The 25,852-nt window shown below is 42.9% G+C and overlaps 1 protein-coding gene across 2 annotated transcripts in view; it reads right to left on the reverse strand.

Moving 5' to 3' along the window:
- Positions 1-3,903: 3,903 nt before the first annotated feature.
- The window catches only part of LOC144125283 (spatacsin), a 60,724-nt gene continuing 38,775 nt past the window's right edge, over positions 3,904-25,852 (reverse strand). The window contains exons 22-38 of one of the 2 annotated variants that reach the window (XR_013313357.1): positions 25,107-25,258; positions 24,815-24,994; positions 24,300-24,407; positions 22,549-22,917; positions 21,319-21,435; positions 19,307-19,549; positions 17,153-17,269; positions 16,923-17,043; positions 15,922-16,058; positions 15,295-15,505; positions 13,905-14,048; positions 11,330-11,580; positions 8,857-9,019; positions 6,665-6,750; positions 6,396-6,545; positions 5,483-5,691; positions 3,904-4,194 (exon numbers count right to left, since the gene is read on the reverse strand). Coding sequence is in view for 1 of the 2 variants with exons in the window: in XM_077658532.1 (XP_077514658.1) it covers positions 4,011-4,194; positions 5,540-5,691; positions 6,396-6,545; positions 6,665-6,750; positions 8,857-9,019; positions 11,330-11,580; positions 13,905-14,048; positions 15,295-15,505; positions 15,922-16,058; positions 16,923-17,043; positions 17,153-17,269; positions 19,307-19,549; positions 21,319-21,435; positions 22,549-22,917; positions 24,300-24,407; positions 24,815-24,994; positions 25,107-25,258 (2,885 nt within the window). In the remaining variant the exon portion in view is untranslated. The remainder of the gene's footprint in view (positions 4,195-5,482; positions 5,692-6,395; positions 6,546-6,664; positions 6,751-8,856; positions 9,020-11,329; positions 11,581-13,904; positions 14,049-15,294; positions 15,506-15,921; positions 16,059-16,922; positions 17,044-17,152; positions 17,270-19,306; positions 19,550-21,318; positions 21,436-22,548; positions 22,918-24,299; positions 24,408-24,814; positions 24,995-25,106; positions 25,259-25,852) is intronic. The other variant, XM_077658532.1, reaches the window with a different exon arrangement.

The raw sequence follows: 25,852 nt of genomic DNA on the forward strand, positions 1-25,852 counted from the left end.
CATGGGGAGGTACTACGGGCTTGCTGGGAGGAGCCATGGTACAGCAGACCGCGCGTGCGGCACAATACAGCGTGGGAGGTGAGATCAAGGCGCAAGTAATCTGGTGGGGGTGGGAGGGGTCACTATAACGACGCGTCATAACACGAACTATGCCGCTGCGACAGGACGGCAATGTAGGGCACTCCATGGGCACTCGCAGCAAGAGAGTGGTGGACCTCCGAAGGTCCCTCCCGCCTATGACCGCAGTGGACGACCACGCTGCCACCAACACGCCGCAGTCGTCGGAGGCGCTGAGGAATGCAGGGTGCGTGCTAGGAGTCGACCATTGCCTTGAACTCCGCCGCCATCTGGAACGGCGGCATCATGGAGTAGGGCCGTGAAGCTGTGCAAAGGACTTGCTATGCGCCGCCGCTGCATCAGTTCCAAAAGGTCGCTCTCTTTTCTCTCTCCCTCGCGCCACAAGCAGCGCGGAGAGGTTTTGCTCTTGCGCTGGCCGTTTTGAGAGATCAAACAGTTTCGCTAGAACACCCGAAGGAAGCAGTTAACTCCGCATCTCTCTCGGCGCATGCGTTTCTCGTGCACGTGGGCCGTCGGCTCCATGTTGCAGGCAAGGCGACGGCGGTCTGCCTTTTCATCGCGCCGCCGGAGGCGGCGGTCACCAACGTGCCCGTCTTCTATATTGTTTCCAACTTCAACACGGTGCGGTGGTCCCTGCAGGCACCTCCAACTGCCAGAAGTCCTCGTTGCGCTCCTGTCTAGCAGAGGTGCAGAAACGGCCTCCTGTCGCTCGCCCGGCTTCCTCGCTGAACGGAAGCCATCTTGCGCACACTCATTCGCGAAGCCCCTAGCCGTTCGCGCGCAAGCCCCAGTGCGCGGCAGCTCTTGCTCTCATCACTGGGCTGCAGCGTGGACTTCGTAGCTACGTATTCACGGCAAGTTTCCCGCGCACCTCGGCGTGCCCAGTCTTCACCAGACCTTGGTTTGCGAGGCTCCTGAGTAGGGCTTCCTTAGGGTAATAATAATAATAATAATTGGTTCTTGGGGAAAGGAAATGGCGCAGTATCTGTCTCATATATCGTTGGACGCCTGAACCGCGCCGTAAGGGAAGGGATAAAGGATGGAGTGAAAGAAGAAAGGAAAAGAGGTGCCGTAGTGGAGGGCTCCGTGCACTGACATGGCACAGCACACGGGTGCCTTAGTGTTTTGTCGCCATAAAAACGCTGGGGTGTCCAAAAAGGAGTTTCATTTAGGTGGAAAAAAAAGTTTTGGTGATGATGATGACAACGAGCGCGGATTCGGGTGAAAGCCCAGCACCGCAGGTCGCTACTAGGCACAGAAGTGGGAGTATATAAAATTGTATTGTAAATTATATGCTTGCTTTTGAGGTCTTGTACGCACTTGTTGGCCTGTACTCTACATAATGCAAGCATTTTATAGACAACCTCAAACACCCTTTCAGGGACCCTTTAAAGGGGCCCCGGAACACATTTTCAGTGCATTGTTTTGCCCGTTGGTCGCATAGAAGGAGTTATAGTGATGCTATTAGCATCGGTCGTACCACGTATACTCCTGTTTTTAATATTTTAATTAGCTCACAAAAACAAATTCATGGAGCTGACGGTGTCACCATACAGTGGCGGTTTTTAGCAGCTGATATGACATCACGGAGGGCGAGGTTTATGATTGGACAAAGTGTAAATATACTGCAAATTGTGTTAATAACTAGAGATGCGTTTTGTAAAGTTTTTGCATTTTATATTACATCAACAAAACCAACTTTTTTGCCCTAGATAAAAGCAGTGTAAAGCAAGTAAAACAAAAATACACCACCAGAGGCTCTGTCTACTTTTTGCATCGACGGACTTTGCGCCTCTCTGTAAACATCCTACTACCTAGCACTAACACTTATGGTTACTCTGTATGTATCTGAGAGCGGCTTTGCAGAGTTGATCCGATCGAGCCATTGCACTCTATAAGCGTTCGTTTCGGTCACAAGGAATGATGCGTTCAGTTCACATTTAGCAGACAGTGTGCATCGTCAGCTTGTGGAGGATCACCGGGCGGCGGCGCCAGATGGCGCCACGTTCCCGTCAACAGCGCGCGCTCCTTGCTCGCCGTGACCAACCAGCGCGCTAGGGGCGATGGTTGGCGGTAAGCAGTAGCGGTACGCGCCATGCTAAATGTGTCTGATATCTTGCGCAGGCTGTCACACCGTCGCAGTATCTCGCGCTCGAGATGGGATCCATAAGTAAGGGAACGTCACTGATCAGTGTTCCCTTCTGCGCCGTCGTGGTGACGATGAAGCATCGCTGGGTCAGCTGGGCGTTCACATCGTTGCTGTGACCTAGTGTTCCTGTATGTGCTCCCGCATCCTGCGGGAGCATATACAGGAACACTACTGTAACCATGCAAACAGCGCCGCCAGCCTTGGCGTGAGAGTTACAGAGAACAGGCAACCATGGAGTGTAAACTTCGGCCACGTGCTAAGAAAGGCTGTTTTGATTGGTCGCACAGTGTGTCGTCATTAGGAGAGTGAAATGAGAATGGGAAGCGGCGCGAAAATAGAGTTGAGGGCAGCATTTTGTTTGCTTGTATTTTGAAATTTCTTAATTGAATAACTCCCGTTCCTATGCATCGATTCTAGTAATTATTTTTGAATCGGCATCTGCGTGACACCGAAAATGAGCGATAAGCATAGCTGTAACTTTTTTATTTTTTTAAGCAGTTCCTCTCTACTCGCATTATCCCTTCGCAGCCTTTTCAAATTCCATGCGGATTCACTGGACGGTACTGTGGGTGAGTGGGAGCGACACAGCGAAGAGAGATGCGCGTTAGATTTGATTATCGCGTCACCCAGATTAAGAATCCATCTGAAGCGTAACCGGCATCCGTTCAAGCGGTGTTTCGCAGCCCCTATCAGTGACGTTCCCTTACTTATTGATCCGAACTCGAGCACGAGATACTGCGACGGTGTGACCGCCTGCGCAAGATATCAGACACATTTAGCATAGCGCGTACCGCTACTGCTTACCGGCAACCGTCGCTCCTAGCGTGCTGGTTGGCCACGGCGAGCAAGGAGCGCGTGCTGTTGACGGGAACGTGGCGCCATCTGGCGCCACTGCCCAGTGATTCTCTACAAACTGACGATGCACACTGCCTGCTAAATGTTAAACGAACGCATCCTTCCTTGGGACCGAAACGAGCGCTTATAGAGTGCAATGGCTCGATCGGATCGATTCCGCAAAGCCGCTCTCAAATACATAGAGAGTATCCATAAGTGTTTAGTGCTAAGTCGTAGGATGTTTACACTGAGGCGCAAAGTCCTTTGATGCAAAAAGTAGCCAGTGCCTCTGGTGGCGTTTTTGTTTTACTTGATTTACAGTGCTTTTATCTAGGGCAAACAAGCTGGTTTTGTTAATGTAATATAAAACACAAAAACTTGACAAAACGTATCTCTAGTTATTAACCCAATTCGCGGTATATTTACTCTTTGTCCGATCATCAAGCTCGCACAAAGTGATGTGATGTCATATCAGCTGCTAAAAACCACCACTGTATGGTGACACCGTCAGTGCCACGAATTTGTTTTTGCGAGCTAACTAAAATATTAAAAACCACAGTATACACGGTACGACCGATGCTAATAGCATCACTATAACTCATTCTATGCAACCAACAGGCAAAGCAATGCACTGAAAATGTGTTTTGGGGCCCCTTTAAGGCAGGGTTGGGTGTCCATCGGGACATGAGGCAGTTACTGTGTCATTTCCTTTCCTCGAAAACAAATTTTCAATTTTTTGCTCTAAGGCTGCCCAGTAATGTCTGTGTCACTATAATATACCACCAAAATGTGCTCTATTACAAAAGTTGAGGTTGTGCAGTGATGTCTAAATAATGTTTACGTTCTGAACAAAAACAACTTTATTGCAGTAAAAACAGTTCCTCTGTAAAACTCTTCTTTTTACACAGAATATAATATTTTGATCACTGCAGAAAATATTGAGTTATGGCTATCGGACATCTTGTTCAAGGCGGTCTTGAAGATAGGGGTGATCTTGTAGAATCTTAGATGCTAGCCGTCCAAATCCAAGCCTTTTTGCTAACTGCAGCCGTGACTCCAAGCAAGGGAGCCTTTCGAGAACATGCTCAAGGGCTTCTCGACTCTTCTCGCTTCTTGTTGGTTCTGCCTCATATCTGAAAAACAAGTACCTTTTTGTTGAGAACAATTCTCAAATATATAACAATTTACAAAGACTAAGGGTGAAGGCAAACACGAAAGCATGCAGCAATTGTCACTCCATTAGCTTCTCAGGTGTGCATGTCCCAGTTCTGTCACAACATCCATTGAGCAGCTAGTTGGCAAGCTGAACAGGTGGCACTTCACTAAGCCCCCCGAGGGCTTAAAGGGTCCTTACCTATGCTAACAACAAATACTGGCTTTCATTGCATGATTTAAGAAGTAATTTTGGCACATTATTTTCATACAAAAAAACATACCAAGTTTGACAATAAACTCCTTGAAAGCTTTACAGCCAGTACAGTCAAGCCCCATTAACACAAACCTTAAATATAGACTCAAATTATGGACAATTTTTCTGGGGACCAAACTTTTTCAAAGTATTTATGCCTTGCTAACATGAATAAGGAAATATCTGTCTGTACTATAAGCAGCATGAAAACGCATAATTCCCACTGTAAAAGGCTCCCTTGTGCTGTGCAGTGCACAGTAAAGATCCCCAGGTGGTCGAAATTATTGCAGAGACCTCCACTATGGAAACTCTTTCTTTCTTCACTCCTTCTTTTATCCCTTCCCTTGACCATCCCTTCTGGTGTCTGCCAAGATATGTGAGTCAGTTAATGCGTCATTTCCTTTCCTCAATTTCCTCATTCAATTCCATTGCACCTCATGTCTCAATATGGACAGCATCAAAATAAATTTTGAATGCCTCAATCAGATGTTTACTTTCATGTATTTTAACTGAATCAACACCAACGAAAGGCAGTGCTAAAGTTTTGATGCCTGAGCAACAGCATTTTTGTTTTGTGGTGACAAGCTTAACAGTGCCCAGGTGTCCTCTTGACATGCATCATGCCTCTCACAGACCACTGGATGCTTCAAGCTGCACCACATTATTTTAAAGATACTGGAGAATAGGATAATGAACTTGGGGCCTTGGAGCTTCCAAGATAAATATAAAATCCACATTATTGCCCACCCTTATGCAAAGAAGCAGGCTTTTAATATTTCAATATTATCTACTGTCATTGTGATTTTTTATTATTGATATTTTTTTTTCACAGATTGTTGTAGAAGTAGACCCTAACAATTTTTTTTCTTCACAATACATTATTACTGCCAGCTCACTTTATGGACAGATTTACTCGGGAACCAAAGTGGCCATATTAACGAGGCATGACTGTACATAGTTTTTACTTAAATATGCCACGGAAGAAGCACTTATGAGTGAAATGTGAAGCACACTGTTTTTGTTGTCCCTTTGCATTGTATGCCAGCCTGTGCAAGTACAAGTGAGCCTACTTTATCACCAGCTCTTGAGCATGCTGAGGAGTCAACTCGCAGACTGAGCACAGGTCCCTCAGGTATCCCCAATCTTGGTTGAGCAGTACCCTCTGGAAAAGGGCAGCACTGTGCCATCCTTGAAGCCCATATGCCTCTGCTATCATGACAGCCTGCATCAAATAGATAGGAAAATATGAAATACTACCACTGCATGTAAAAAATAATGAATAATTTGCACTTTACACTAAGTTCGTTAACATAACTCAACAAGTGTTAATTATTTGTATTTTATCTTTGTCCTAGCATGAAAGAACAAAACATGCTGGCAGCACTGATCATTGAACGTTCAAAAATGAAAACATGGCAGCAAGAAGTACCAGAGGGATTTCAAATCACACTGTATCTCTTAGAATTCCCTCTCTTTGTTAAATACAGTCGAACCTCACTATAACGAAATCGTTTCACAAAGTAATGGATAACACAAGGAAATCAAGGGGCCCCTTCAACTTTGTTATAATGAGGCCCAACAGTATACTGAGCAAAATAATTTTAAGATAGCAGTGAACAGGTAAGCAAAACCTCGCTGCAGAGGTGATGCAATGCTATCCCTAACATTGACAGCAAAAACTGATGCATGCACTGACCACCTAATTAAGTGATAAGTGATGACTCCATTCATGATGTCTCCATTCATGATGGCTTCAAAAGTCACGAAGTTGCCTCTAAACCTTCAGCATTTTCCCAGCTCTTTCCCAGGTTTCTTCCCAATGTGTAGCATCTGAATTTCATGCTTTCTTTGGCTCATGCATGCATCGACAAGGCTCACAGCCCAATGATCAACTGTAGTGAACAAATATGTTCAAACCATGTTCACCTCAAAAAAATACGGATGCTGTGCCACTGTGCTGAGGGCAGAAGAAGGCGTCAAGTTGAGCAACTGAAGTCGTAACTTGAAGTAACGCAACTGGAGGGCAACCAGCTGTGCTTGTCGAGCACATGCTTGGGCCCTCAAAAGACATTCTGCCTGCAAGTAGAAATAAGGAGATCAGTTTATAGGGTTACGCAGCAACATCGAACTAAGCAGGTGCATTCCTGAATTTCTGGAGACTGAACACAAAACATAATGCAGAGAAGAAAACGCACCTTCACATAGCTTTCAGCTGCATCAGCCAGATCCTGCATCACTGTGTCCAATGTCTGCTGTTCCTGCATGCTCCATGTCATGGGTCCTAATGCCAATTTATAACAACCATAAGGAGGGTTAATCATTATCATCCACTTGCCCATGTTAAATGCTGCATATGGTGCTACTGTATGTGGGCAGTGCCCTCAAGGCACCCTGAAATGCACTTCATCAAAGCTGCCATCTCTTTCCCACAGGCTTTCACCTCTCAACCTTGCTATCTAGCTCAAAGGTACTGTTTGTGCAAAAGGTCTACAAGTCACTGTACGCATGTTTGAATATCGCCACCCTTTCAATGATGTGCTCTTTAGTATGCTCCTCCCTTCTTCATGAAGCAGAAATCACAATGCATGGCAAGGGATTTAAGGGGGCATGATAAAGAACAAAACATCTTTTGATAATATTTGTGCAAGGAGGCTGAAAATTGCACAGTTCAGAGATCTTTGTCAGTTTTTTTTTTTTAAAGTGTCTTCCATTTTTGCCTCTTTTGCTTGGTTCAACTTTTGCAAGTCATGCATTTAAAATATAGGGATGTGCGCCTATTTATAGCCAGTATAGACATAGCACAACATTAAAAAATGTCCTACCTGGCTCACTATGATTCCCTCTATACAAAAAAGTGCACCTTGTAAAAAAATTCAGAATTTAAAAACAATTAACACTCTTTAGAAAGTCACTTTCTGAAGAGACTACAGTGGTTGTAACAAATTTGAATCCCATTCGTTAACTATAAATTGCAATAAAAATTGTACAGTTGCGCTCAGCATATAGTAAAACATACCCACTCCAAATTTCATTGTGATGCGACAAGTGTAAATACAAGATTGTTGTGAACAAGCACTGGGATTGCATGAAAATGATAAACGATGAAAAATGAGTTTCAGACAGTGGCGATGCAGCTTATGGGTGCACAAAAACGCTAGTTTCAAATTTCTTTTTCGAGCTACGGAACTGTCTAAGGACACGTCTGAAAGAAGAAGGCTTTCTCTACCCATCTGCAAAGCCAGAATGGTGGAAAACACCACTATTCAAATTTGTTTCCGTTGTGGAAGGAACTCAGTTCTGCTCATTCTCAATCAATTAGCATATTTACATAGCATGTTTTAGCAATTTCGCATCTATATTCTACACTGGTATTGTTGGACATCAAAAAGGAAGGCTTGCACATAATAAAACAAGCAAAAGCTAAGAATGCAATTTTTAGACAAAAATCCTGTTTTTTTTTTTCATGTATATGTCCTCTTAACCACAGAAAAGGAACGATAAGAGTACCTCAGGATGCCTTTGAAGTATGCCACATACCAACTGTTGACACCAGCCAATTTGTCTGCATTGGCATTGGCACACTCTACCTATGCTCTTAAAATGCACCCATAACTACACTACAGAATAAAGGTTAAATGTACACGTGCAAACCTGCAGGAAATACTGCCTGTAAACTGGAAGTGGCCACAGTAGCGAAACTGCAAATCTTACCCTAAGGTCCCAGTATAAGGTCCCGTCCTTGTGCCCTTCTCGTCCATGTTTGTATTATTTTGCACAGTACCTTTACTCAACGATGTACGACCAACTCGCCCAACAACATGCACTTTTTAAACTCATGTTAGTGTTCAGCATTCAAGTGCAGTGTCACAATTCGACAGTACTTTCGCTGTGGTGCTAAGACCTGGATAGTATTTTGCAAAGCAACATTCCTACAACATGGGAAGCAAATGCTGCAACAGTATTATCATTTCTGCTCTTAGCAACAGTGGCCAATCAGCAAGGCAAACACACAAGGACAGCAAGAAATGCATGTTTCCAGTCATGTAAATACATGCAAGGATACATAGCATGTAACATAAACGCCATTCAACAAGCAAAAATGTGTAATGAACTCCATAGTTCGTAATGGGCGAAGAGCTACATAACTTCCAGCAGCTAAAAAAATTGTAATAAGGAAGCCTGCACTAATACAGATGCATCACACACACGAGACCCAAGGTCAGTAATTTAGCACAGTACTTTAAAATATGAGAAAACAAGGCAACAACAACAAAGAGAGGCCAAAACTGAGCAGCCATGACTGCACTGTATAAAAACACATTCAGAAGATAAACTACCACACAAGTTGAAATATGTAAAAAAGAAAAGGATGATTCTGGTACTTTACCATCACTAGAAAGCCTGCTTATCTTCTTCAGAGCTGTAGATTCTAGGTTCTCGGCAATCTCACGATGCATGTTGAAATTTAGAGTAAGCATTGAGTAGAAATCTGTGTCTGTGCAGCCCCGGTGCTTGAGGTAGTCGAGCAAAGCCACACGCAGGTATGGCACCTGGCAGTGGAGCAGAGAAAGAGAGAAAAGAGCACAAAAGTTCAACAACAACTTTAGAAGGTTTTCAAACCTGCCCCTTTGACTGCCGTCCCAGAAAACAATTGAAAAGGAGCAGAAAAATTAGCAGACACCAAAGAAAATAAGGTTTTAGCAAAAACAAGAGCAGAATAAAAATGAGTAAAGAAAGAAACATACATTTGGAGCCAAGTATTTACATATGCTCTTGTAAAATATTAGCTCAGTTCTGTTATCACTGGTCTTTTCCATTGCATTAAGCAGATTCTTAGCTGAAGCAAGAAAAATAGATGTGAGAATGAAAAAAATTTTGCAAGAATTAAGCGCTGTAAACATCATGGCCATGGCCAGTAACAATGAATGCCAGCTACACGTGAGTGACACACCCTTTAATCCACATTCTTTAAGCAGCCAGCAGTGAGAAAGGCGGTCATCCAGAAAGAAAAAATGACATTCGCAACTGTAAAGAACAATTCACCCTACGCATCTGCACAATCTCATTACCACTGGTCAACAATGTTGCAAAACGGAGGAGTAATTAAAAAAAATTGATGGTTGATTTTGTGTAGATAGGCCAAATACGAGTTAGGTACACTAGCACTTCGGTTTTCACTTCAGTTTTGGTGTTTGAATGCACTGTAAACAGATGGAAGTTGTTTGGATAGCAAAGGTACGTTAATGTCCATACATGCGGAAATGGTCATTCTCTAGTTTACATTCATAGATTCCCAGGAGTCCTTGTACCAATCCTGGTGCAGCGCTGCAGTGGTTAAGCGATGCGCCACTGCCCTGCGATGGCAGCTGCTGCCATCACTGGGGCTTGTGAATGCACGCATGCATGCACCCTGTGTGTTTTCACCAAGAAACCAGTGAATCATGTTATCTAGTTAAGTGATTAATTAAATTCTAATAGTTAACTTTTAACGATTACCAATAGGCACCTTGTTGAAATTAAATATTTGTAGCCAGTTGTTAGTAATAGCCATATCAGCTTTTAGAATTTCAAAAACGTGATTACCCTTGGCGCTGTGGCACGACAAAATTTCGACTAACGTGCACTGAAGGGGTTGCTTTGCCTGCATGCTTTTTGAAAGCTCATGTATTTTGGCACGATATAACCAAAATTAGTTGAGCCACAGTGGTGCGGGTAATCATGTTTTTGAAATTCCAAAAATTGATATGGCTATTACTAATTGCCGGCTACAAATCCCTAATTGCAATCAGGTGCCTATCGGTAACAGCTAAAAAGTTAACTATTAGAATTTAGTTAATTACTTTACTAGTTAGCATGATTCGCCCATTTGCTGATGTCCGCCAATACTGGTATTACTATACCGCAAGAAGCTTCTCTTTATCAGAAAAACTTTATTTTTAAACATTCTGGACCTTGCAAAAGAAAAAACACCCAGTATCTATATATCACATACACACCTGGCAGGTTGCCCACAACCCGGTGGGCAGGTGGGCAGCCTGACACAAAGCAGGCGTCAGACAAACGCACAACGGCTAAATGCAGGGAGTGGCCACTACAAGTGCTACTGCACTAAAAATTTTTTGTGGGTTGTCTCTAGGAGTTTGACCACAATGGCAGAAAGATTTGCCAGTACATTCTTACATACACTCGCCTAGGGACACACGAAGCAGTACGTTGTCATTCATGAACAGCCTAGGCACTGCAGCAGTATTGTAAGTGCTCTAAACAGGTGAGTAAAAAGCACTGTATTAGTGTTTAAGGATGACGTACCACAACTCTCTTCAGTGCAGCTTAAATGCAAAAATCAAGCCATGAAAGTTACATAATCATATGCTCCTTAAGCAGGTGTGTGCGGCAGCCATCATTTCTATTTCTGCGTTCCTGTTTGTTTTGCAGAACAAACTGTTTTACTACACCTCTGTCCAGGCCCAAGATGTGATCGCAGTGTCTGCATGTCCATGCACTGAACTGTTTTCAGCATTTTCCTGAACATTTTTGACAACCACTCAGGAGGCTAGAATGCACAATGGCATGTTAGCAGTGGCTGCCTGTAAGTTTCAGTCATTCAAATTTGGATAGCATGTAGTATTGTGTTCGAAGGTTGCCAATTGCAGGTGGCCTACAAGTGTAACGTCAATGCAAAACAGAAGCAATGGTGCCAAGTTTCTTTTTGCTCCCTTTTGCAAGAACAAATAAAAGCAACAAGCAGTCTTTTTTTTGTTGTTGTTTCACAACAGCCTTTGCCTTTTCACAATGTCACTTTTCTCCTGTTCTGACACCAACTGCGCAAGCATGGAATGGGGATGGGAGCCAGCACTGACCTTTTCCATGCCCTTCTGGAAAAGCAGCTCAAAGTGATGGTGCTGCTGAAGGAGATCAAACACGTAAGTCATTTCGCTGTAACGTGCCATGCCGGTCAGCAGGGACACCAAGAGGCCAAAGTGGTCACCAGCCACCAGGTAGGGAGTGAGCCGGTGGCAGCGATGCAGCACACGTGATATGCCCTCCATGCTGCAGGCCTCTAGGAAGCAGCTGTGCGCACGCACGCACAGCTCCACCTCCACTGACAGTGCTGCACACCATACAATGTGGCAGGGTTAACAAGTGTGTGATTTCTGCACAGATGCAGTTTTGTTGCTAGCAATAAGGCTGAGAGAGACTCAACACTGCCTGCTTAAGTGTACAGAGACACTAACAACTAGCAACATGGGTTGCTTTAATGCTGACAGTAAAGAGCACCGTGTAGTGATAATGAGGAAGAAGGCACGTCCTTTTGCACAGGGCAGAACGCATGTTAATGAAAGAATGAGATAGCACCACTGTCTGAACTTGCTGCCTGTCCGTAATGCTATAATAAATGCTCTCCCATCCAGCTACCCCACTGAACATCCCGGTACTTCACACAAATAATCCACTCATAACAAAGCTTGGGATGTTTGAGCCTAGCTTCTGCTTCAAAGAATCGATTCACCTCCAACCTTGAAAAGAAAAGAAACTACTAAAATGGAAACACGGCTCTGGGCTTGCGACCACAATTTCTGTGGGGTAAGAGGGGAGGGGTATGAACTGCAAGATTAAGCTTCTCAAGAAATGTAGCCATGGGTTTCCATCGGGAAATGCGCTGCAGGATATACAAAGGAAACACAAGGTATTGGGTATCATCATCAGATTCTTAATTATCACAGAAAGCAGAAGGGGCTTCACACACACCTTCACACACTTTTTGCACGTATTTGCAGCAATGCACACACAGTTTCTTGTCTGCTGCAATAACATTTTGGTTTCCTGGTGGGAGCCTGTATTATTCACAATTATATACCTCAAACGGGCAAATTCTCTGTCACTTCCAGAGAGTACGCATCACCTTCGGCACTTCGGCAGCATGGTGCCATGTTGCGAGAGAAGGCATCATTCAGAACCAATGTCAACAAGTTTGGTAAAACAAATATGGGCTCAAAGCTGTCAGCAGCACTCAGATTTTGAAACCAGACTATTTTTTCACATCAGAATGTTTTCTAGAAGGCCTTCCTTTGTAAACATGACTACTTGCTACATCCTTAGTAACATGGATATCACAAGATGGGACAAGCATGAAGCATATCCTCATGTGCAAAATAGGTTCATACGCTCAAAGTCACAAGCAAATAAAAATGTCCTATAGACTTAAGCTTTTTTTTTTCCGGTCAATATGAATGTGATTAGGTTGTTTGAATCGTGTTTTTCTAAACAATACCTTTTCTCCTGCACTTTTTAAAAAATGTATCAACGAGGTTCTACCACACAACGTTGCATGGCCATCATTAACTTAGCACTTCTTTTCCACAACATTTAGTAAGGCTCTGTGCAACACACCAGCATCATAAAATAAAATAAATCCTCATTTTCAAGCTCATTTGTTGAGTTTGCCAAATTCTCTTCGAGATGAACATGTTCTGAAGTGAGTTCAGCATTGCCTAGGACAAGAACAGGTTTTTTTTGCTTTGTGCTAATCTAATCAAACAAAATTACTCACTTAAATTCCAATTGCTGAAAATATGTGAAACATGTCAGAAATTTGTACACCTTTAAAAGAAACCACAAATGGCATTTTTAGTTTCGCTGAGGTAGCCAAATAGGACCGCTCACCAAGCTGAAAAAGAATGTATCGGTTAGTCATACCCAATATGGTAACACTATGGACGAACTATTGTAAGCAATCCTTATCATACACCCTCCCTTCTTTATCAAATCGGTTGGAGAAAGCATTCTGTGACCCATTTCCTGAATCAAATTCTGAAATTAAATTGCTTTTACCATGTTTGCCTGCATGACGTGCAAAACATATGTGCTTAATGTATGACTTTGTTAATTTGTTTGTTCAATTTCACTGCGTTTAATTTACCTATTTTCATATAATTGATTATTGTTCGAACGTATGCTTTTAAATACTTGTGCTTTTCTAACTTGTGAAACTATGATATGATAGCCGTATTTCTGTCAGTGCCAACTTGTAAGGGGCCAGGACCCACGTCAAGCCGTTGTCACTCCTTTGGGCCCATTTCTTCCTCTCAAAAAAGGAAGTAAAGAATTGAATTGAAAACTGAAATTGAACTGAATTTAACAAGGAAGTAATTACCATGTTCTGCACAAACCATGCAAAATTGAGCATTTTCACGGTGAGAGTCCTAGCTTATTTGCCGTTGTCATGACTCATGACACAACTAACTTGGGATGGCTGAGATGTTTGCCCCTTTGGGGTTTTCCACACTTTATTCGAAGCACTTTATTCAAAAGTTCCAAATTTCAAAGCATGTACCAGCTTTTATTTTTCAATTCTTCGACCCACATTTCGTAGGACACCCTATATAGATGCGCTAAATATTGGCGAACAATAAAAAGTTAAAACTAATAGCATACCTTTGAAGCTGCTGCGAATGGCATCAAGATTAGGTGCACGAGCCTTGAGCAGAAGATTTCCTAGCAAGCATGGATCATTGCACAGGCCCACTGTGAGATCCCAGGAATTTAGAATTGTGTTTTTCGTGTTTGCACGGCCACGTCCTAGGGATGGCAGATGACAAAAAAAAAATCAGCTGCACACACAAATACTGAATAAAGCCTCTGAAACTCCCATTTTTTGCTCCACATGTTGCCATAAGAGGATAAAAAAAGGCCGCGAAGTCGCAATATATTTTGTGAAAGCTAAAGAAATACTCTATCAATAGTTTGTAAAATTTTAAAATCCATTTGTAAGATTTAAAAATCCATTTTTTTCGACAAAAGGCTCTTCCCGCATTAACCCTTTATAAGGCACAAGCTGCATGCATGTCTCAAATGCATACAAAAGGTGAAATTACACTAAGAATGACTCAATAAATTGAATGACATCACTTTCAAACCGTTGCGACCACAGGTTAATAAAAAAAGAAAAAGGGATGGCACACTTATACCAATTACTTCTTAAGAGACCTTAAATGTGGTACACATCCATCCGTACCTCAGTCTTTTATGCACATAAGAAAACTTGCATTCTTCATCATCATCAGCCTGACTACGCCACTGCAGGGCAAAGGCCTATGTCTCTCTAATTAGCCCTGTCCTCCGCCAGCTGCCGCCACCGTATCCCCGCAAACTTCTCAACCTCACCTGCCCATCTAACTTTCTGCCGCCCGCTGCTACGCTTGCCTTCTCTCGGCTAAAAAGACTCAAAAGATCGACAATTTTATAAAATGCATTTTTGCCGTCACACTGACACCCGGGCTTGTAAAAATACACAGGACCAAGGAGGCCTATTAGCGAAAGATAAAAACACAATAAATGGTTTGTTTGATAGTTCGGTAGTATTCAGCATGTAAAAATACAGTAATTACGTGCACTGTTGTCCGTTTATGGGCACTTCAAGTAAGTGGGACCACATGCATCTAGTTGTCCCAAAAAGGGCGAAACATTTCAAGGTAACTTCATACTATTTTCATTACTGCATGCAAGCACTGAAAAATTAACTGCTTTCAAGCTGCATGGTTGCCATCTCACCACAAGGCTGAGATTGAAGTTCTTTTTCGCAAACTAAAACAGTACGTGCTACATACACTTGAACACGTCAGATCACCATCGGTCAACAAATATTATGCCAACAACTGAAACATCAATAGCCTTCATGGCAAGCTTAAGTAACGGCATTATTATTCATGTCACAAAAAAAAAGGGCACAGCAGCATACTTTTTCACCACTCAATGCAGAACCCTGCAGGCAGAGCTCTTCTTTCCCAGGCACTGTGCCTGTGCTGTGAAGCAAAAGGCAATTTACCTGTGGTTGCTTTGATTGCAGTCATAGCATGACGAAACAGAAATGTCGCCACATCCTCATCCGGAATCTGGAAACACGTGACCACTTTCTTTGCAAGGGCAAAGTCACTCCGTGAAAGTTTCCGCTCTCCATCACTGCAGTCAAGAAGGCGTTGCAGGTGACAAATGGGGTCAGTCTCCAATGCAAGCTCCTCGTATGAACACTGCAGATGCTGCAAAGAGCAACACAGAGGCCCTCTTGTTCACAAAAACGCCTTACTTTACATGGTGGCACTGTGTACTTTAACTTCACACAATTGAACAAGCATTAGAATGTGCCAAAGAATAATTATAAAAATACACAGACGTCTTTATGCCAGAACTGTTGACAAAGGTCACCCCTTATTACAGCACGCAAAGTTGCACACTTTCCACCAACTCTTTCTGCATATCAAAATTTGCTCTTTGATTCTTTAAATAAGGTAAAAGGTGTATTTGTGGCAACACATAAACGCATGCAAAGTTACTAAAAGGTTGCAGAAAAAAAAAACACATTACTTTGTGATTATATGATAAAACAAAGATCGAGCCTTCTCCAGAGTGTTGTTAAATGAACAAAGTGCAGAAAGTCTGAGTCAACAACGCTCACCAAGGAAAGGTTGAACATGACCAGAACACGCTGACACAGCTCTCGGGAATAATTTGCAGAGCTGGCAAGTTGCTCCAGGAGTTTTAAGATCCCTTCATCTCTGGACTCCTTGCTGCTGCTGGCATTCTGCCAGGCTGCTGCACATGGCATGCAAAGTATGTCAGATGCCTTTCTTTTCCACTTTATCATAAAACTACAAATTTTAACACAGCAGAGAGTGTTTATAAAAAACACCGATTTCCCAGGGCTAGGACATATTTTCATATCTATGCAAGACTATCACCAGGATTTTTTTTTTTTCTAATTTAGATATATAGAAACGAAAGCTGGAAGAGTACAGCTTGTACAACAATACACATCAAATTTTAAAATATTCATTACCCGCCACTGGTTCATTTCCACTAATCATCTGCAACAAGCAGAATATATTTTGAAATATTACTGACCAAGGTTCTTACTTATTTTGGGAATCTAACTACACAAAGCTGTAATGCTGAGGACATCACTGAAGGGTAGTCCTGAGCTATCTTATCCTGACAAACGCAGCAGTTGGTGAACATGAATGTTAATGCACTGCACTGAACTACAGTTAAAAAAAAAGTGCAAGAACCACACTTCTGCAAAATGGTTAAGCTCTGCATTGAACAGCCCCAGAAACTATACATGCACAAATACATAACAACACTATGCTATGCAGCTGCAATGTAAATGATAAAAAAAAGCAGTGCAATTAAAATGGAGAAAAGTCTACACCCAGACAAACAGGAATAGAAAAAAAAGATGCAGCCCTTGAATTGCCCTTGAAGCAAAAAATACCACTGTTTCCTAAAGAAACAAACAACTACTATGAAGCAAGTTGCCTTAGTTTTTCATGCAAATTAATGTGATTTCATTCAGATAAATGCAACATTTAGTCACCAATAACCAGAGTGTCTACAGCACACTATATTTTAGAGTAAAAAAAAATTTTAGGTCATATCAAACAATAATTAAATGCTTACATGGAAGTACAACCATTGAAGTCCTCCTCATGGGTATTGACAGTACTTTGCCAACTATATTCATAATCTCAGGGTCCACATTTTCAGCAGTCAGCATTTCCTGAGCTAGGCGTACACACGTCTGAAAGCATAAAAAGCAAAAGAAAAGAACTTACTTTAGTAAAGCACAGTTTCTTTCATATCGCACAGCCAGTTTGGTGCATCAACGAAAACAAAAGTGGCGGGCTTACTAGTAAGATATTTAGATCAGTTGTAGAGCTGCCGAAGAGCAATGACAACTGGAAAGCCTTGCAAAACTGGCCTTGGGATAGGAGATCATCAATGAGCTTCTTCAAGGATTCTATTTCCTGCAAAAAAAAAAGCAGAGAGTTAGGGTGTGAAAGACTGCAAGACTTTCACTGAAAACTGAGCTTTTATAAGCTAGAAAAAGCCAAGAAATCAAATACAGGTGTTGCCATTACCGGCCAGTTTCGCATGTAACCACAGTTGTGGGTCAACACAGTTTTTTTTTGGTGCAGCACACAAGAGGCCAGGCTACACCTCCACTCGCTACAAAATGGTAATCAAAGAAGCCCTTTTTGGTTTGACGTCACGAGTTTGAAACCTGTGGTAGCAAAAAAAATTGTTTCATTTTTAGATCTAAATTTTTCAATAATAAACATGTCTTTTGTCGTTGAACAAACATTAACATCGCCAGAAAGAGCCAGAGAAATGATTTCAAGCGAGAACAAAAATTAGATGGTGCTATCCTTGGTGTCCTTGAAAGAATGTGACAGACTGCATCCACTGCATTTCACGCATGAGCGAAACGATTTTTTTTTAAGCATGAAACGCTTTTAACTCCCATTGTCAGTGCGCTGCAGGTGACCTTGGCGCCAGAACAAAGGAAGGACATGGAGGCAAGCGTAAACAAACTTTGGCGAAACTCTTGTCTGGCCCCTGGTACCTACGTGCTGCACTGCCACAGGACCAGCGCATGCATCAACAACAGCTTTCTAGTTCCACGGAGGAAGAAGCCAGCGCCGCGGCACAAAGAAGCGTATGCTCTCTTCTGCAGCTCGAGGGGCGTGTACGCGTGTTGCGCAATCTGCGCGCCCGCGGGTCTATAGAATGTGCTACGCTGGTACTGCAAAGCAGTGCATCTTACATTTGAAATAATGTGACTTTAATGAGATTGTTTGTATTTCCTGTTCTTACCTTGACACAAACTCTAATGTTAGGGTTTTCAATAGTATTTAGTTCAATACAGTAGAACACCCTATAGTAATCTTTCATACAGTAAAAGCCCAGTTACAGTAAAGTGAAACTGTGGTCGCACTTTGCCTTCCATAGATGACTGTAAAGTTTTTTTTTTCGTTTATAGTAGACATTTTTAATATATAAACGACTATAGTAAAGAGCATTTGGTAATGGCAACCCTTCTCGCGGAATGGTGATATCGCGACATGCGTGAATTCAAGGACATCTCCGGAGCCCAAGAATCAGAGACAAATAGATACAGAAGACAAAGTGCGCTCTTTGAAATGGCTCAACCACAAGTCCTGTCACCTGCAAGGAGAAGCCAATTTTTTGAAGGCCTTGGTCTCTGTGAAACAAAGCGTGCACAAGAATAAAAAAAAAATAAAAGCTGACTATAAACGTGGAAAGAAAGCTGCGCGGGTCGGTCGCTTAGAAAAAGACAGCAGTAAATGAGCTGTGAGGTGTAGGAAAGGGGAAAAAGGGCAAACGGTCGCACCACTGGGCAGCGTTAAGCACAAAGCAGCGACGGCAAAAAGTGGTGGCACGGCAGCAGTGCATGAGATGTTTTGACACATTTGACTGCATTGCACGCATTTCTTAACTATCGCCTCTAAATGAAACTAAGACCTTGAAAGGTGAAACTATAGATGCTAGGACGCTATAGAGGTGTTCTACTGTATTTTGAGCAAGACAGTTGCTTTGGCTTATCTTGCTTTTTCATGATAAGAGCCACTAGCCTCTAAAGGTGGCTGTTTGTGTGTACCACTGCACTCCAAATTCTTAATGTTAACTAGAATTGACTAACAACTTATTGCCTGAACATTGGCTTGTGTTTGTAAAAATTAATGTGAAAATTTCAGTCTGTATCAACTAGCTTTTTTTCTACACGTAAAAGTGTTGGCACATGCCAAAACTTTTCAGTGCATTCATATCAAAGAAAGTGAACCAACCGGTGCTGAATACATGGAAGTCGACAGTATATGTACAGTCGACAGTGCGGAGGCTGGTGCCATCACACTGATTTTTGTACAACTCAAAGACTGTGAACAGTTGTTCTGCGTGCTGATTCGCCCTGCAAACACAGCCACTCGCTCTTGCTCTCTCTTTCCTTGTCAACACATATTGCCATGAAATAACATACTCACCTGTGGGTCAGTAAGCGTCTCACAGGCCCCGGGACTTGGTGGCACAGGCATCAGAAGGGCACCGCCATGCCCCACATCTTCCAGCTGTGCCCTGTCTCCACAGCGGATACACCAAAGCCACACCTTGGCCTCCCAGTGCTCGGCCTGGGGCGAAGGCCATGCGGGACTTGCCTGCAGCCAGCGCAGAGCTAGGCGGCCCACATAATGCCGCTCAGCATCCGTTTCCAGCAGCTCCGTTTTGCTCTGCGCAAGGATTGCATGCCAGGGAAAACACAACAGTGGGCCTTAAGACACACTAAAATGATGCCACACTGGGTTGCATCCCTCCATGAATTTCGTTTATTTATTACCTGCAGTAAATTCACACACCTGTAAGACCACCTGCAAAAGCTTAGTCCCACAGCCCCTCAAACCTGCAAGAATGCTTGATGCATATACTGCACTATAATTAATCCCATTCTTTTTGATGGTTTATAATTGCTTTGTGCACGTGGCTCATCACATGCCAGCCTGGCTTGTCTCCAAAGTAAAGCTTGTTTCAAAGATGTGTGGCCCACTGGATTTGCTTCTAGGCCGTGCCATGTGGCTCACTTTTCATTGTTAGCACTGCAAAGGTCTTGTGCTACAAGCTCGCCACTACAAAGCTTAGAGGCAAAACCCTTGGATGGTGTACTTTTGACAAAGGCTGCACACTGGCTGAAAACCTATCCATGTCTCCAAGCACACTGCTCGTGCACACCTTTCCAAAAGTTATATGGTTTAGTTTTTGTGTCTCTTTCTTAACAAGGGCTCAAATCTGAGGACCACTTGACAAAGCAAAGGCTTTTTTGCTTCTAAGTTTATTTTATTTATGTGGCAGTCAAAGTTAACAAAGTTAAAGGGTAACCAATGACATATGCAAGGATGGCAAGGCACCAAGGAATTATTTAAGTCTTTATGTGACAAAAAGGTAAAAAGGAGAAACTAGTTAGTTCTTCCTGACCACGGCTGAAATCTATATATGGGCAGCAGGCTGCACAACCAAGACCTGCGGGCAGTGTGCTTGAGGCTCCTATCCTAGATTAACAAAGATCTCCTGCATTTAATAGCATTAACTCTCACTCTCGAGGTCTCAACCCAAGAAACCCCAAATGTGGGCCAAGAATGGAAACCTTGTATAGTTTTGAACTACTTCTGTGCCACTTGCACACAAAAAAAGCAAGAATTTGGGGAAAAGAAATCTGACATCAGCAAGATCAGAATAAAGAGCATTTTTTGTTCCAGGACTAAAAGTTCGCCCATTAAGCTGTGAACATCACAAGGATGAGCTACTAGCACAAGCACAGCACATAACACATTCTGAACAATAAAAACTATGACCAACACTACATGGGCAAGTATTATAAGACACATTTAAAGTGCAACAGATGAATGCATCACGACCACCTCCCTGTATATGCAAAGGAACCACACAAAAAAAAGGCACCTGCTAGAATTGTTAGACAAGAATAAATAAAGGTTCTGGGGCTAAGGAGCTGGCAGGTATGATGCCAAAATCATCCTGCAATGCAAGGACACCGGCACAAAGGAGAAGGCGATTACAGGGTTGTTATTGGATTCAGCAAAAGGCAATAGAAAAACAGTGATTGCAACGACTCAATAAAAGTCAATGATCAGTGACACATGTGAATAATCTCGAACATATCAAATAACAAATGTTCACTGGACAAAGTTCTATCACCATTAGGTTATGGCAGTCTACAGAATGTCCATGAGTCATGGAACTCCAAGTAAAAGCTGCTTATGGCCCTAAGCTTCGGCAAGCTTAGGCACTGAAAGCAAAACGGACAGTGCAGCACATGAGAACACACTTAACCTCATTGCTAGTTGAAACAAAAGCTTATGCTTTTGCAACCCACCTGTAAAAACTAAAGCTTGAGGAGTTTATACTCCAGACAAATGTTCATGGCATGATGCTGTTGTAATTGATGCAGAATAAAGCAGGCACTGAGAAGAAACTGCAGCTCACTTACCTTGAGAAAAGAGAAGGCCATTGTCGGATCTACATCATTTTCTTTCAGTACCCTGTCACAATCTTCCCAGAAGGCAAAGTCTGTGGCCCCAAGAAGACTATCGAAACACAGCTCCAGCTGAAAGAAAGAATAACATTTTCTCTAAAACCTCACCTTAAACAAAAAAACCTCACTTTATGCTATAAATTACTAGGACACAGCTGAATACAATATGGGCAATATTTAGTCATTTCAAAGTTTCTCATGAATGGTTTGCAAAGAGTGACACTCAAGTCGCCACATTTGGGACCACTTAAGCCCAAAAAATTTGTTTCACGATCTAAGCATAACAGAAGTTCTCCATTTGAACAAAACTTTGCGCACAAAGAAGGCTGCACACTAGAACAACACTGGTATTGAAAACACACGAGGTAAAGAATATAGTAATAAATATAGCCCCACTGTATACACTGGTGTTACCCAGATACCCATGACACATGCGTACATACCGTATATACTTGAGTACTGAACCCACTTTTTTCAAGAAATGTTGACAACAGTTTGGGGGGAGGGTTCATTATAAGGGGAAAAAAAATTTCGAGATTTTTTTTGGAAGGGTCGAAATTTCATATCATACCTCCGTCCGTCCTTTTTTCATCGACAAATGCACGCAGTCAGATGCGTTCGTGCCGCTGGTGATTAGCATCATTCACTTCGACGCGATCCGACAATTTTACAGTACAATTTTGCAGTAGACAACGGTGCCAGCCAATGGCAAAATAACGCGAACATGCTGAACTCTGGCCTTAAAGGCCAGGCGGAGGTTTTTTACGCGAGGTTAAAAGAAACACAGGACGGTTACGAGCGCATAATGTGAATGTTTAAGCCCGCTGGGGATGGCGCGAAAATTGAGGAACCCACTACAAAAAACTATAGGCTAAAAAAAAAGTAAATTATGGATGACAAAAGGGGGTGGCGGTGGGGGGAACGAGTTCATTATGCGAGTGTGTTCATTATGCGAGTACTATATACCGTATGTGTCAACCGTTTGAGTTGCATGGTGCTCAAAAAGTTAAAGTGAAAGAAAGCATAGCTGGTGCATTTAGGCTAACGATGCGAGTGCACTGACACATACTAACAACATCCATACATGTTTTTTTTTCAGTCCTACTGAAAAACTGATCTGCAGTCATGCTCATGTGACTTTTTGAGGTATAGCATGCAGCATGACCCACAATTTCAATTTCCCACCTGACTGACAGCCACATCGGCCAAAGGGAGCTGTGCAGCCTGTGCCAATTGGAGGGCACTAGCAAAGTTTCCGGCTTCATTGAGTTGTGCAACCAAAGCAGCCACGGCACAAGAGCGCTCTGCAGGTGCCGCTGCCCACAGGAGGGCCCAGTCAAAGTCAACATATAGTGATGGGCTCAGAGAGGCCAGCAAGGGTGCTAGGGTCGGCAGCTCGCTGGCATTGAATAAAAAGGCACAGTAGCAAAGGAGGGCCTCTATATCCTTGTGTGAGCGGCACAGCTCGAACGAGGAGGTAAGCAGCTTGCGTGTTGTCTCCTTCAGCCAAGTCCGAGACCCGAGGCCTGAGCCTGATGTGGGACCCTCATCGAGCTGCAACAACAGGTGAAACAGTATTTCGTGGCATGGCTACCTTGAAAATCAAAGCATGCACAGATGATCGTGGAAGGTGTGAGGAAATAAGGACAAAAACCATGTGTAACTTTCATCATCAAATTGTGCACCAATAAACGTTCTAGTGTGCCACCTGCTTGCCGAGCTTCATGAAGCAGAAAGTATAAAAAATACACAGACAACATCTGGTAATTCAAACTTCAAGGGGACTGAACATTTGTTCGAATAGATGTGGCTTGAGTTAAAAAGGGTCTTTATAACACACTAGATGTTGGCATGAACTAATGCCTTAGTTTTAATAAACAGGATGTTTGAATTAGACGTGTGAATTAATGAGAGTCCACTGTAGTACCCATCACAGCTAAAGCAAAAGTTCGGTCATGATTGTGTGGTCAGAAACACGTAGGGACAAAACCTAACTATGGCAGGCACCACTCTCAAAAACAAATTCTTATAACATGTACTAGCACAAATGAAACGGTATGAATTTCTTGTTATATATAAAAGTAAAGCAGGCTAACAAACGATGAGGCAAAGCTCCTCAGAATGGCTGCAATGGTAAAATTAAGGGTATATGACACACAAGCTAGGGATACAAGCAAGTGTTCATCTGTCCTGGGGTTATCATGGCACTGAGGCTGGACAGAATGTCTTTGCAGATTCTTCACAGGCTACATCCCACTGGTGAAGAGCTGAGCTTCACCAGGTATGCCCAGTTCCCAGAACCAAAGACTGAAAAACAAGTTCCTCATATGCTCATGCAACTCATGTGTGCAGGTGTTACTCAAGTTGCGGCATTGATGCCCTCTCTTGGTAGCCACTATAGCTATATAACTGCTGGCAAGGGTACACCATTGCATGAGAATGTTGTACAGAACTTTGCAGGAAGCAAAAATTGCACATATCAGCTTTGCGGAGGTACACCCTACAGCTTCTTATAAACTGAGTTCATAAAAAAAAAAAAATCCTGCAGCTGTGAATGAAATGTGAATGAATTATGTGACACTAGGATTCCACGAACATGCATCAGAATAATTTTCAAGCGCAGAGCCCCAAGTTTCACTAACCTGCAGCTACTATCAAAAAATCATGCACAGACCTTCAGTCACTCAGTGAATGTGACATGCAAAGATTTCAACACTAAGGAAAAAAAATCTGCTTCGCAGTTGTGTACACTGGTGCATTTAATGTCACCAGCTGTAATAAGCATCCCCAAGTAAAATTAATTCTCGCACACATACTTCTAAATGAAATTATCAAACCTCACAATAAGAATAAAGAAGGCCATAAATAAGGATGCAGTAAAAAAAAATACAACACAATGCTTTAAGAAGAGAATATAAACTTATAATTCAACAAACCTTTGTGACCAAACACTTAAGCTTTTCAAGCGATGATGCCGCCTGCCCTTGGTCACGTTCAAGAAAAACGAAGACCAAAAATTCCACCACAGTGACCAGCAAGCTCTCCTGCAAGCAAGAGTGGCAAGAACATTAAAATTATAGTTTTCAGTAGTACAAATGCAAGGAAGAATATGAGCACTGAGGCCATGGATGTCACTAGGCTTAATCAGGTGTGAGCATGTAATCAGCACTGGTGCCAGATGCGCATCAAGGAACACTCACATTACTAAATCACCAATTTAGAGCTACTAGTACTTACTGCTGCGGCTCCCCCAGCAGATTCACCCTACAAAAGCTATTCCATGGCACTTAGTGTACCTTTTATGCTAAAATGAAAGGAGGGATAAAAAAGAAAAATGATGCCCCAAGACGTGCAGTGCAGTGCAAGTGAAATATAAACAGCACAGTTAATTTTGCCCATCAGCAGAGTGCTGCACTTATTGAGCTTCAACTTCATAATAATTTGTGCATACGGGCATAAAAAGCTGGAGTCCCAGGTGCAGAGTGCGAAGGCGGCCTCTGCGCACTGCATCCTCCAAGGTCTCCTGCAGCTCGACTAATGTGAACTCCAGCGTGCCTTCCCTCAACTCTGCATTGTAGGTGCCCAAGCACAGCTGCAACCATAGTGCCAAGCAGCTGCCCATGGGGGCATCCTGCAGGAGAAAAGTAACAGCAGCAATGAGGCAGCACATCCAGATGAACAACATGTTTCCCAGACACGTGCACCTGCAGGATGACAGGCTGAAAAATGTGTACGGCACTCACAGGGCAACAACCGGCAAGCAAGCACGGTGTCTGGTGGCGCACCACAGCAGCAGCACGCAAGAATCGTTCCCATGCCAGCACTGCTGTGCCTGAACCATTGCCTCCGCTACACTGCAGAACAAGTTCCATGAGCTCTGAAGAGTACTGTGGTTCTGTAAAAAGATGACGCATGCACGGGGCTCTCAGCATATCCTCCATCTCTAAATAAGGTTAACAGGTTTGTACAGAAGTGGGCATATAGCACTGAACGAGCAAATGAAAATTCAGCCCAAAACTTCAAAGTGTGTGGCTGCCAGGAATAAGAGAAATAAACAACAAAGCACTCTGCTAGGGCTATTCTAGTTCAAACATAAAGTTCGGGTCACCCTTACATGCAGATATGCAAAGGCGCTCTGACCTCATAAAGCACCACAAATGCAAGAACACATCTAATTACCGTATATACTCACGTAATGAACCCACTTTTTTTTCCAGAAATGTTGACATCAGTTTGGGGGGAGGGTTCATTACGCGGGAAAAAAGTTTCAAGAGATTTTTTCAGAACGGTCGAAATTTCATGTCATACCTCCATCTGTCCTTCCGTCGTCAAAAAACAGACGCGTTCGTGCCGCTGGTGTTTAGCATCATTCACTTTGATGCTAACCGACAATTTTGTGGTAGCCGACGGTGAACACCGGCCCTGAAGATCAGGCGCGCGTTTTTTACACAAAGTTAAAAAAACACACAGGACGGTGACAAGTGAGTGT

The sequence above is a fragment of the Amblyomma americanum genome, chromosome 3, assembly GCF_052857255.1.
Source record: "Amblyomma americanum isolate KBUSLIRL-KWMA chromosome 3, ASM5285725v1, whole genome shotgun sequence".
NCBI classification, from domain to species: Eukaryota; Metazoa; Arthropoda; class Arachnida; order Ixodida; family Ixodidae; genus Amblyomma; species Amblyomma americanum.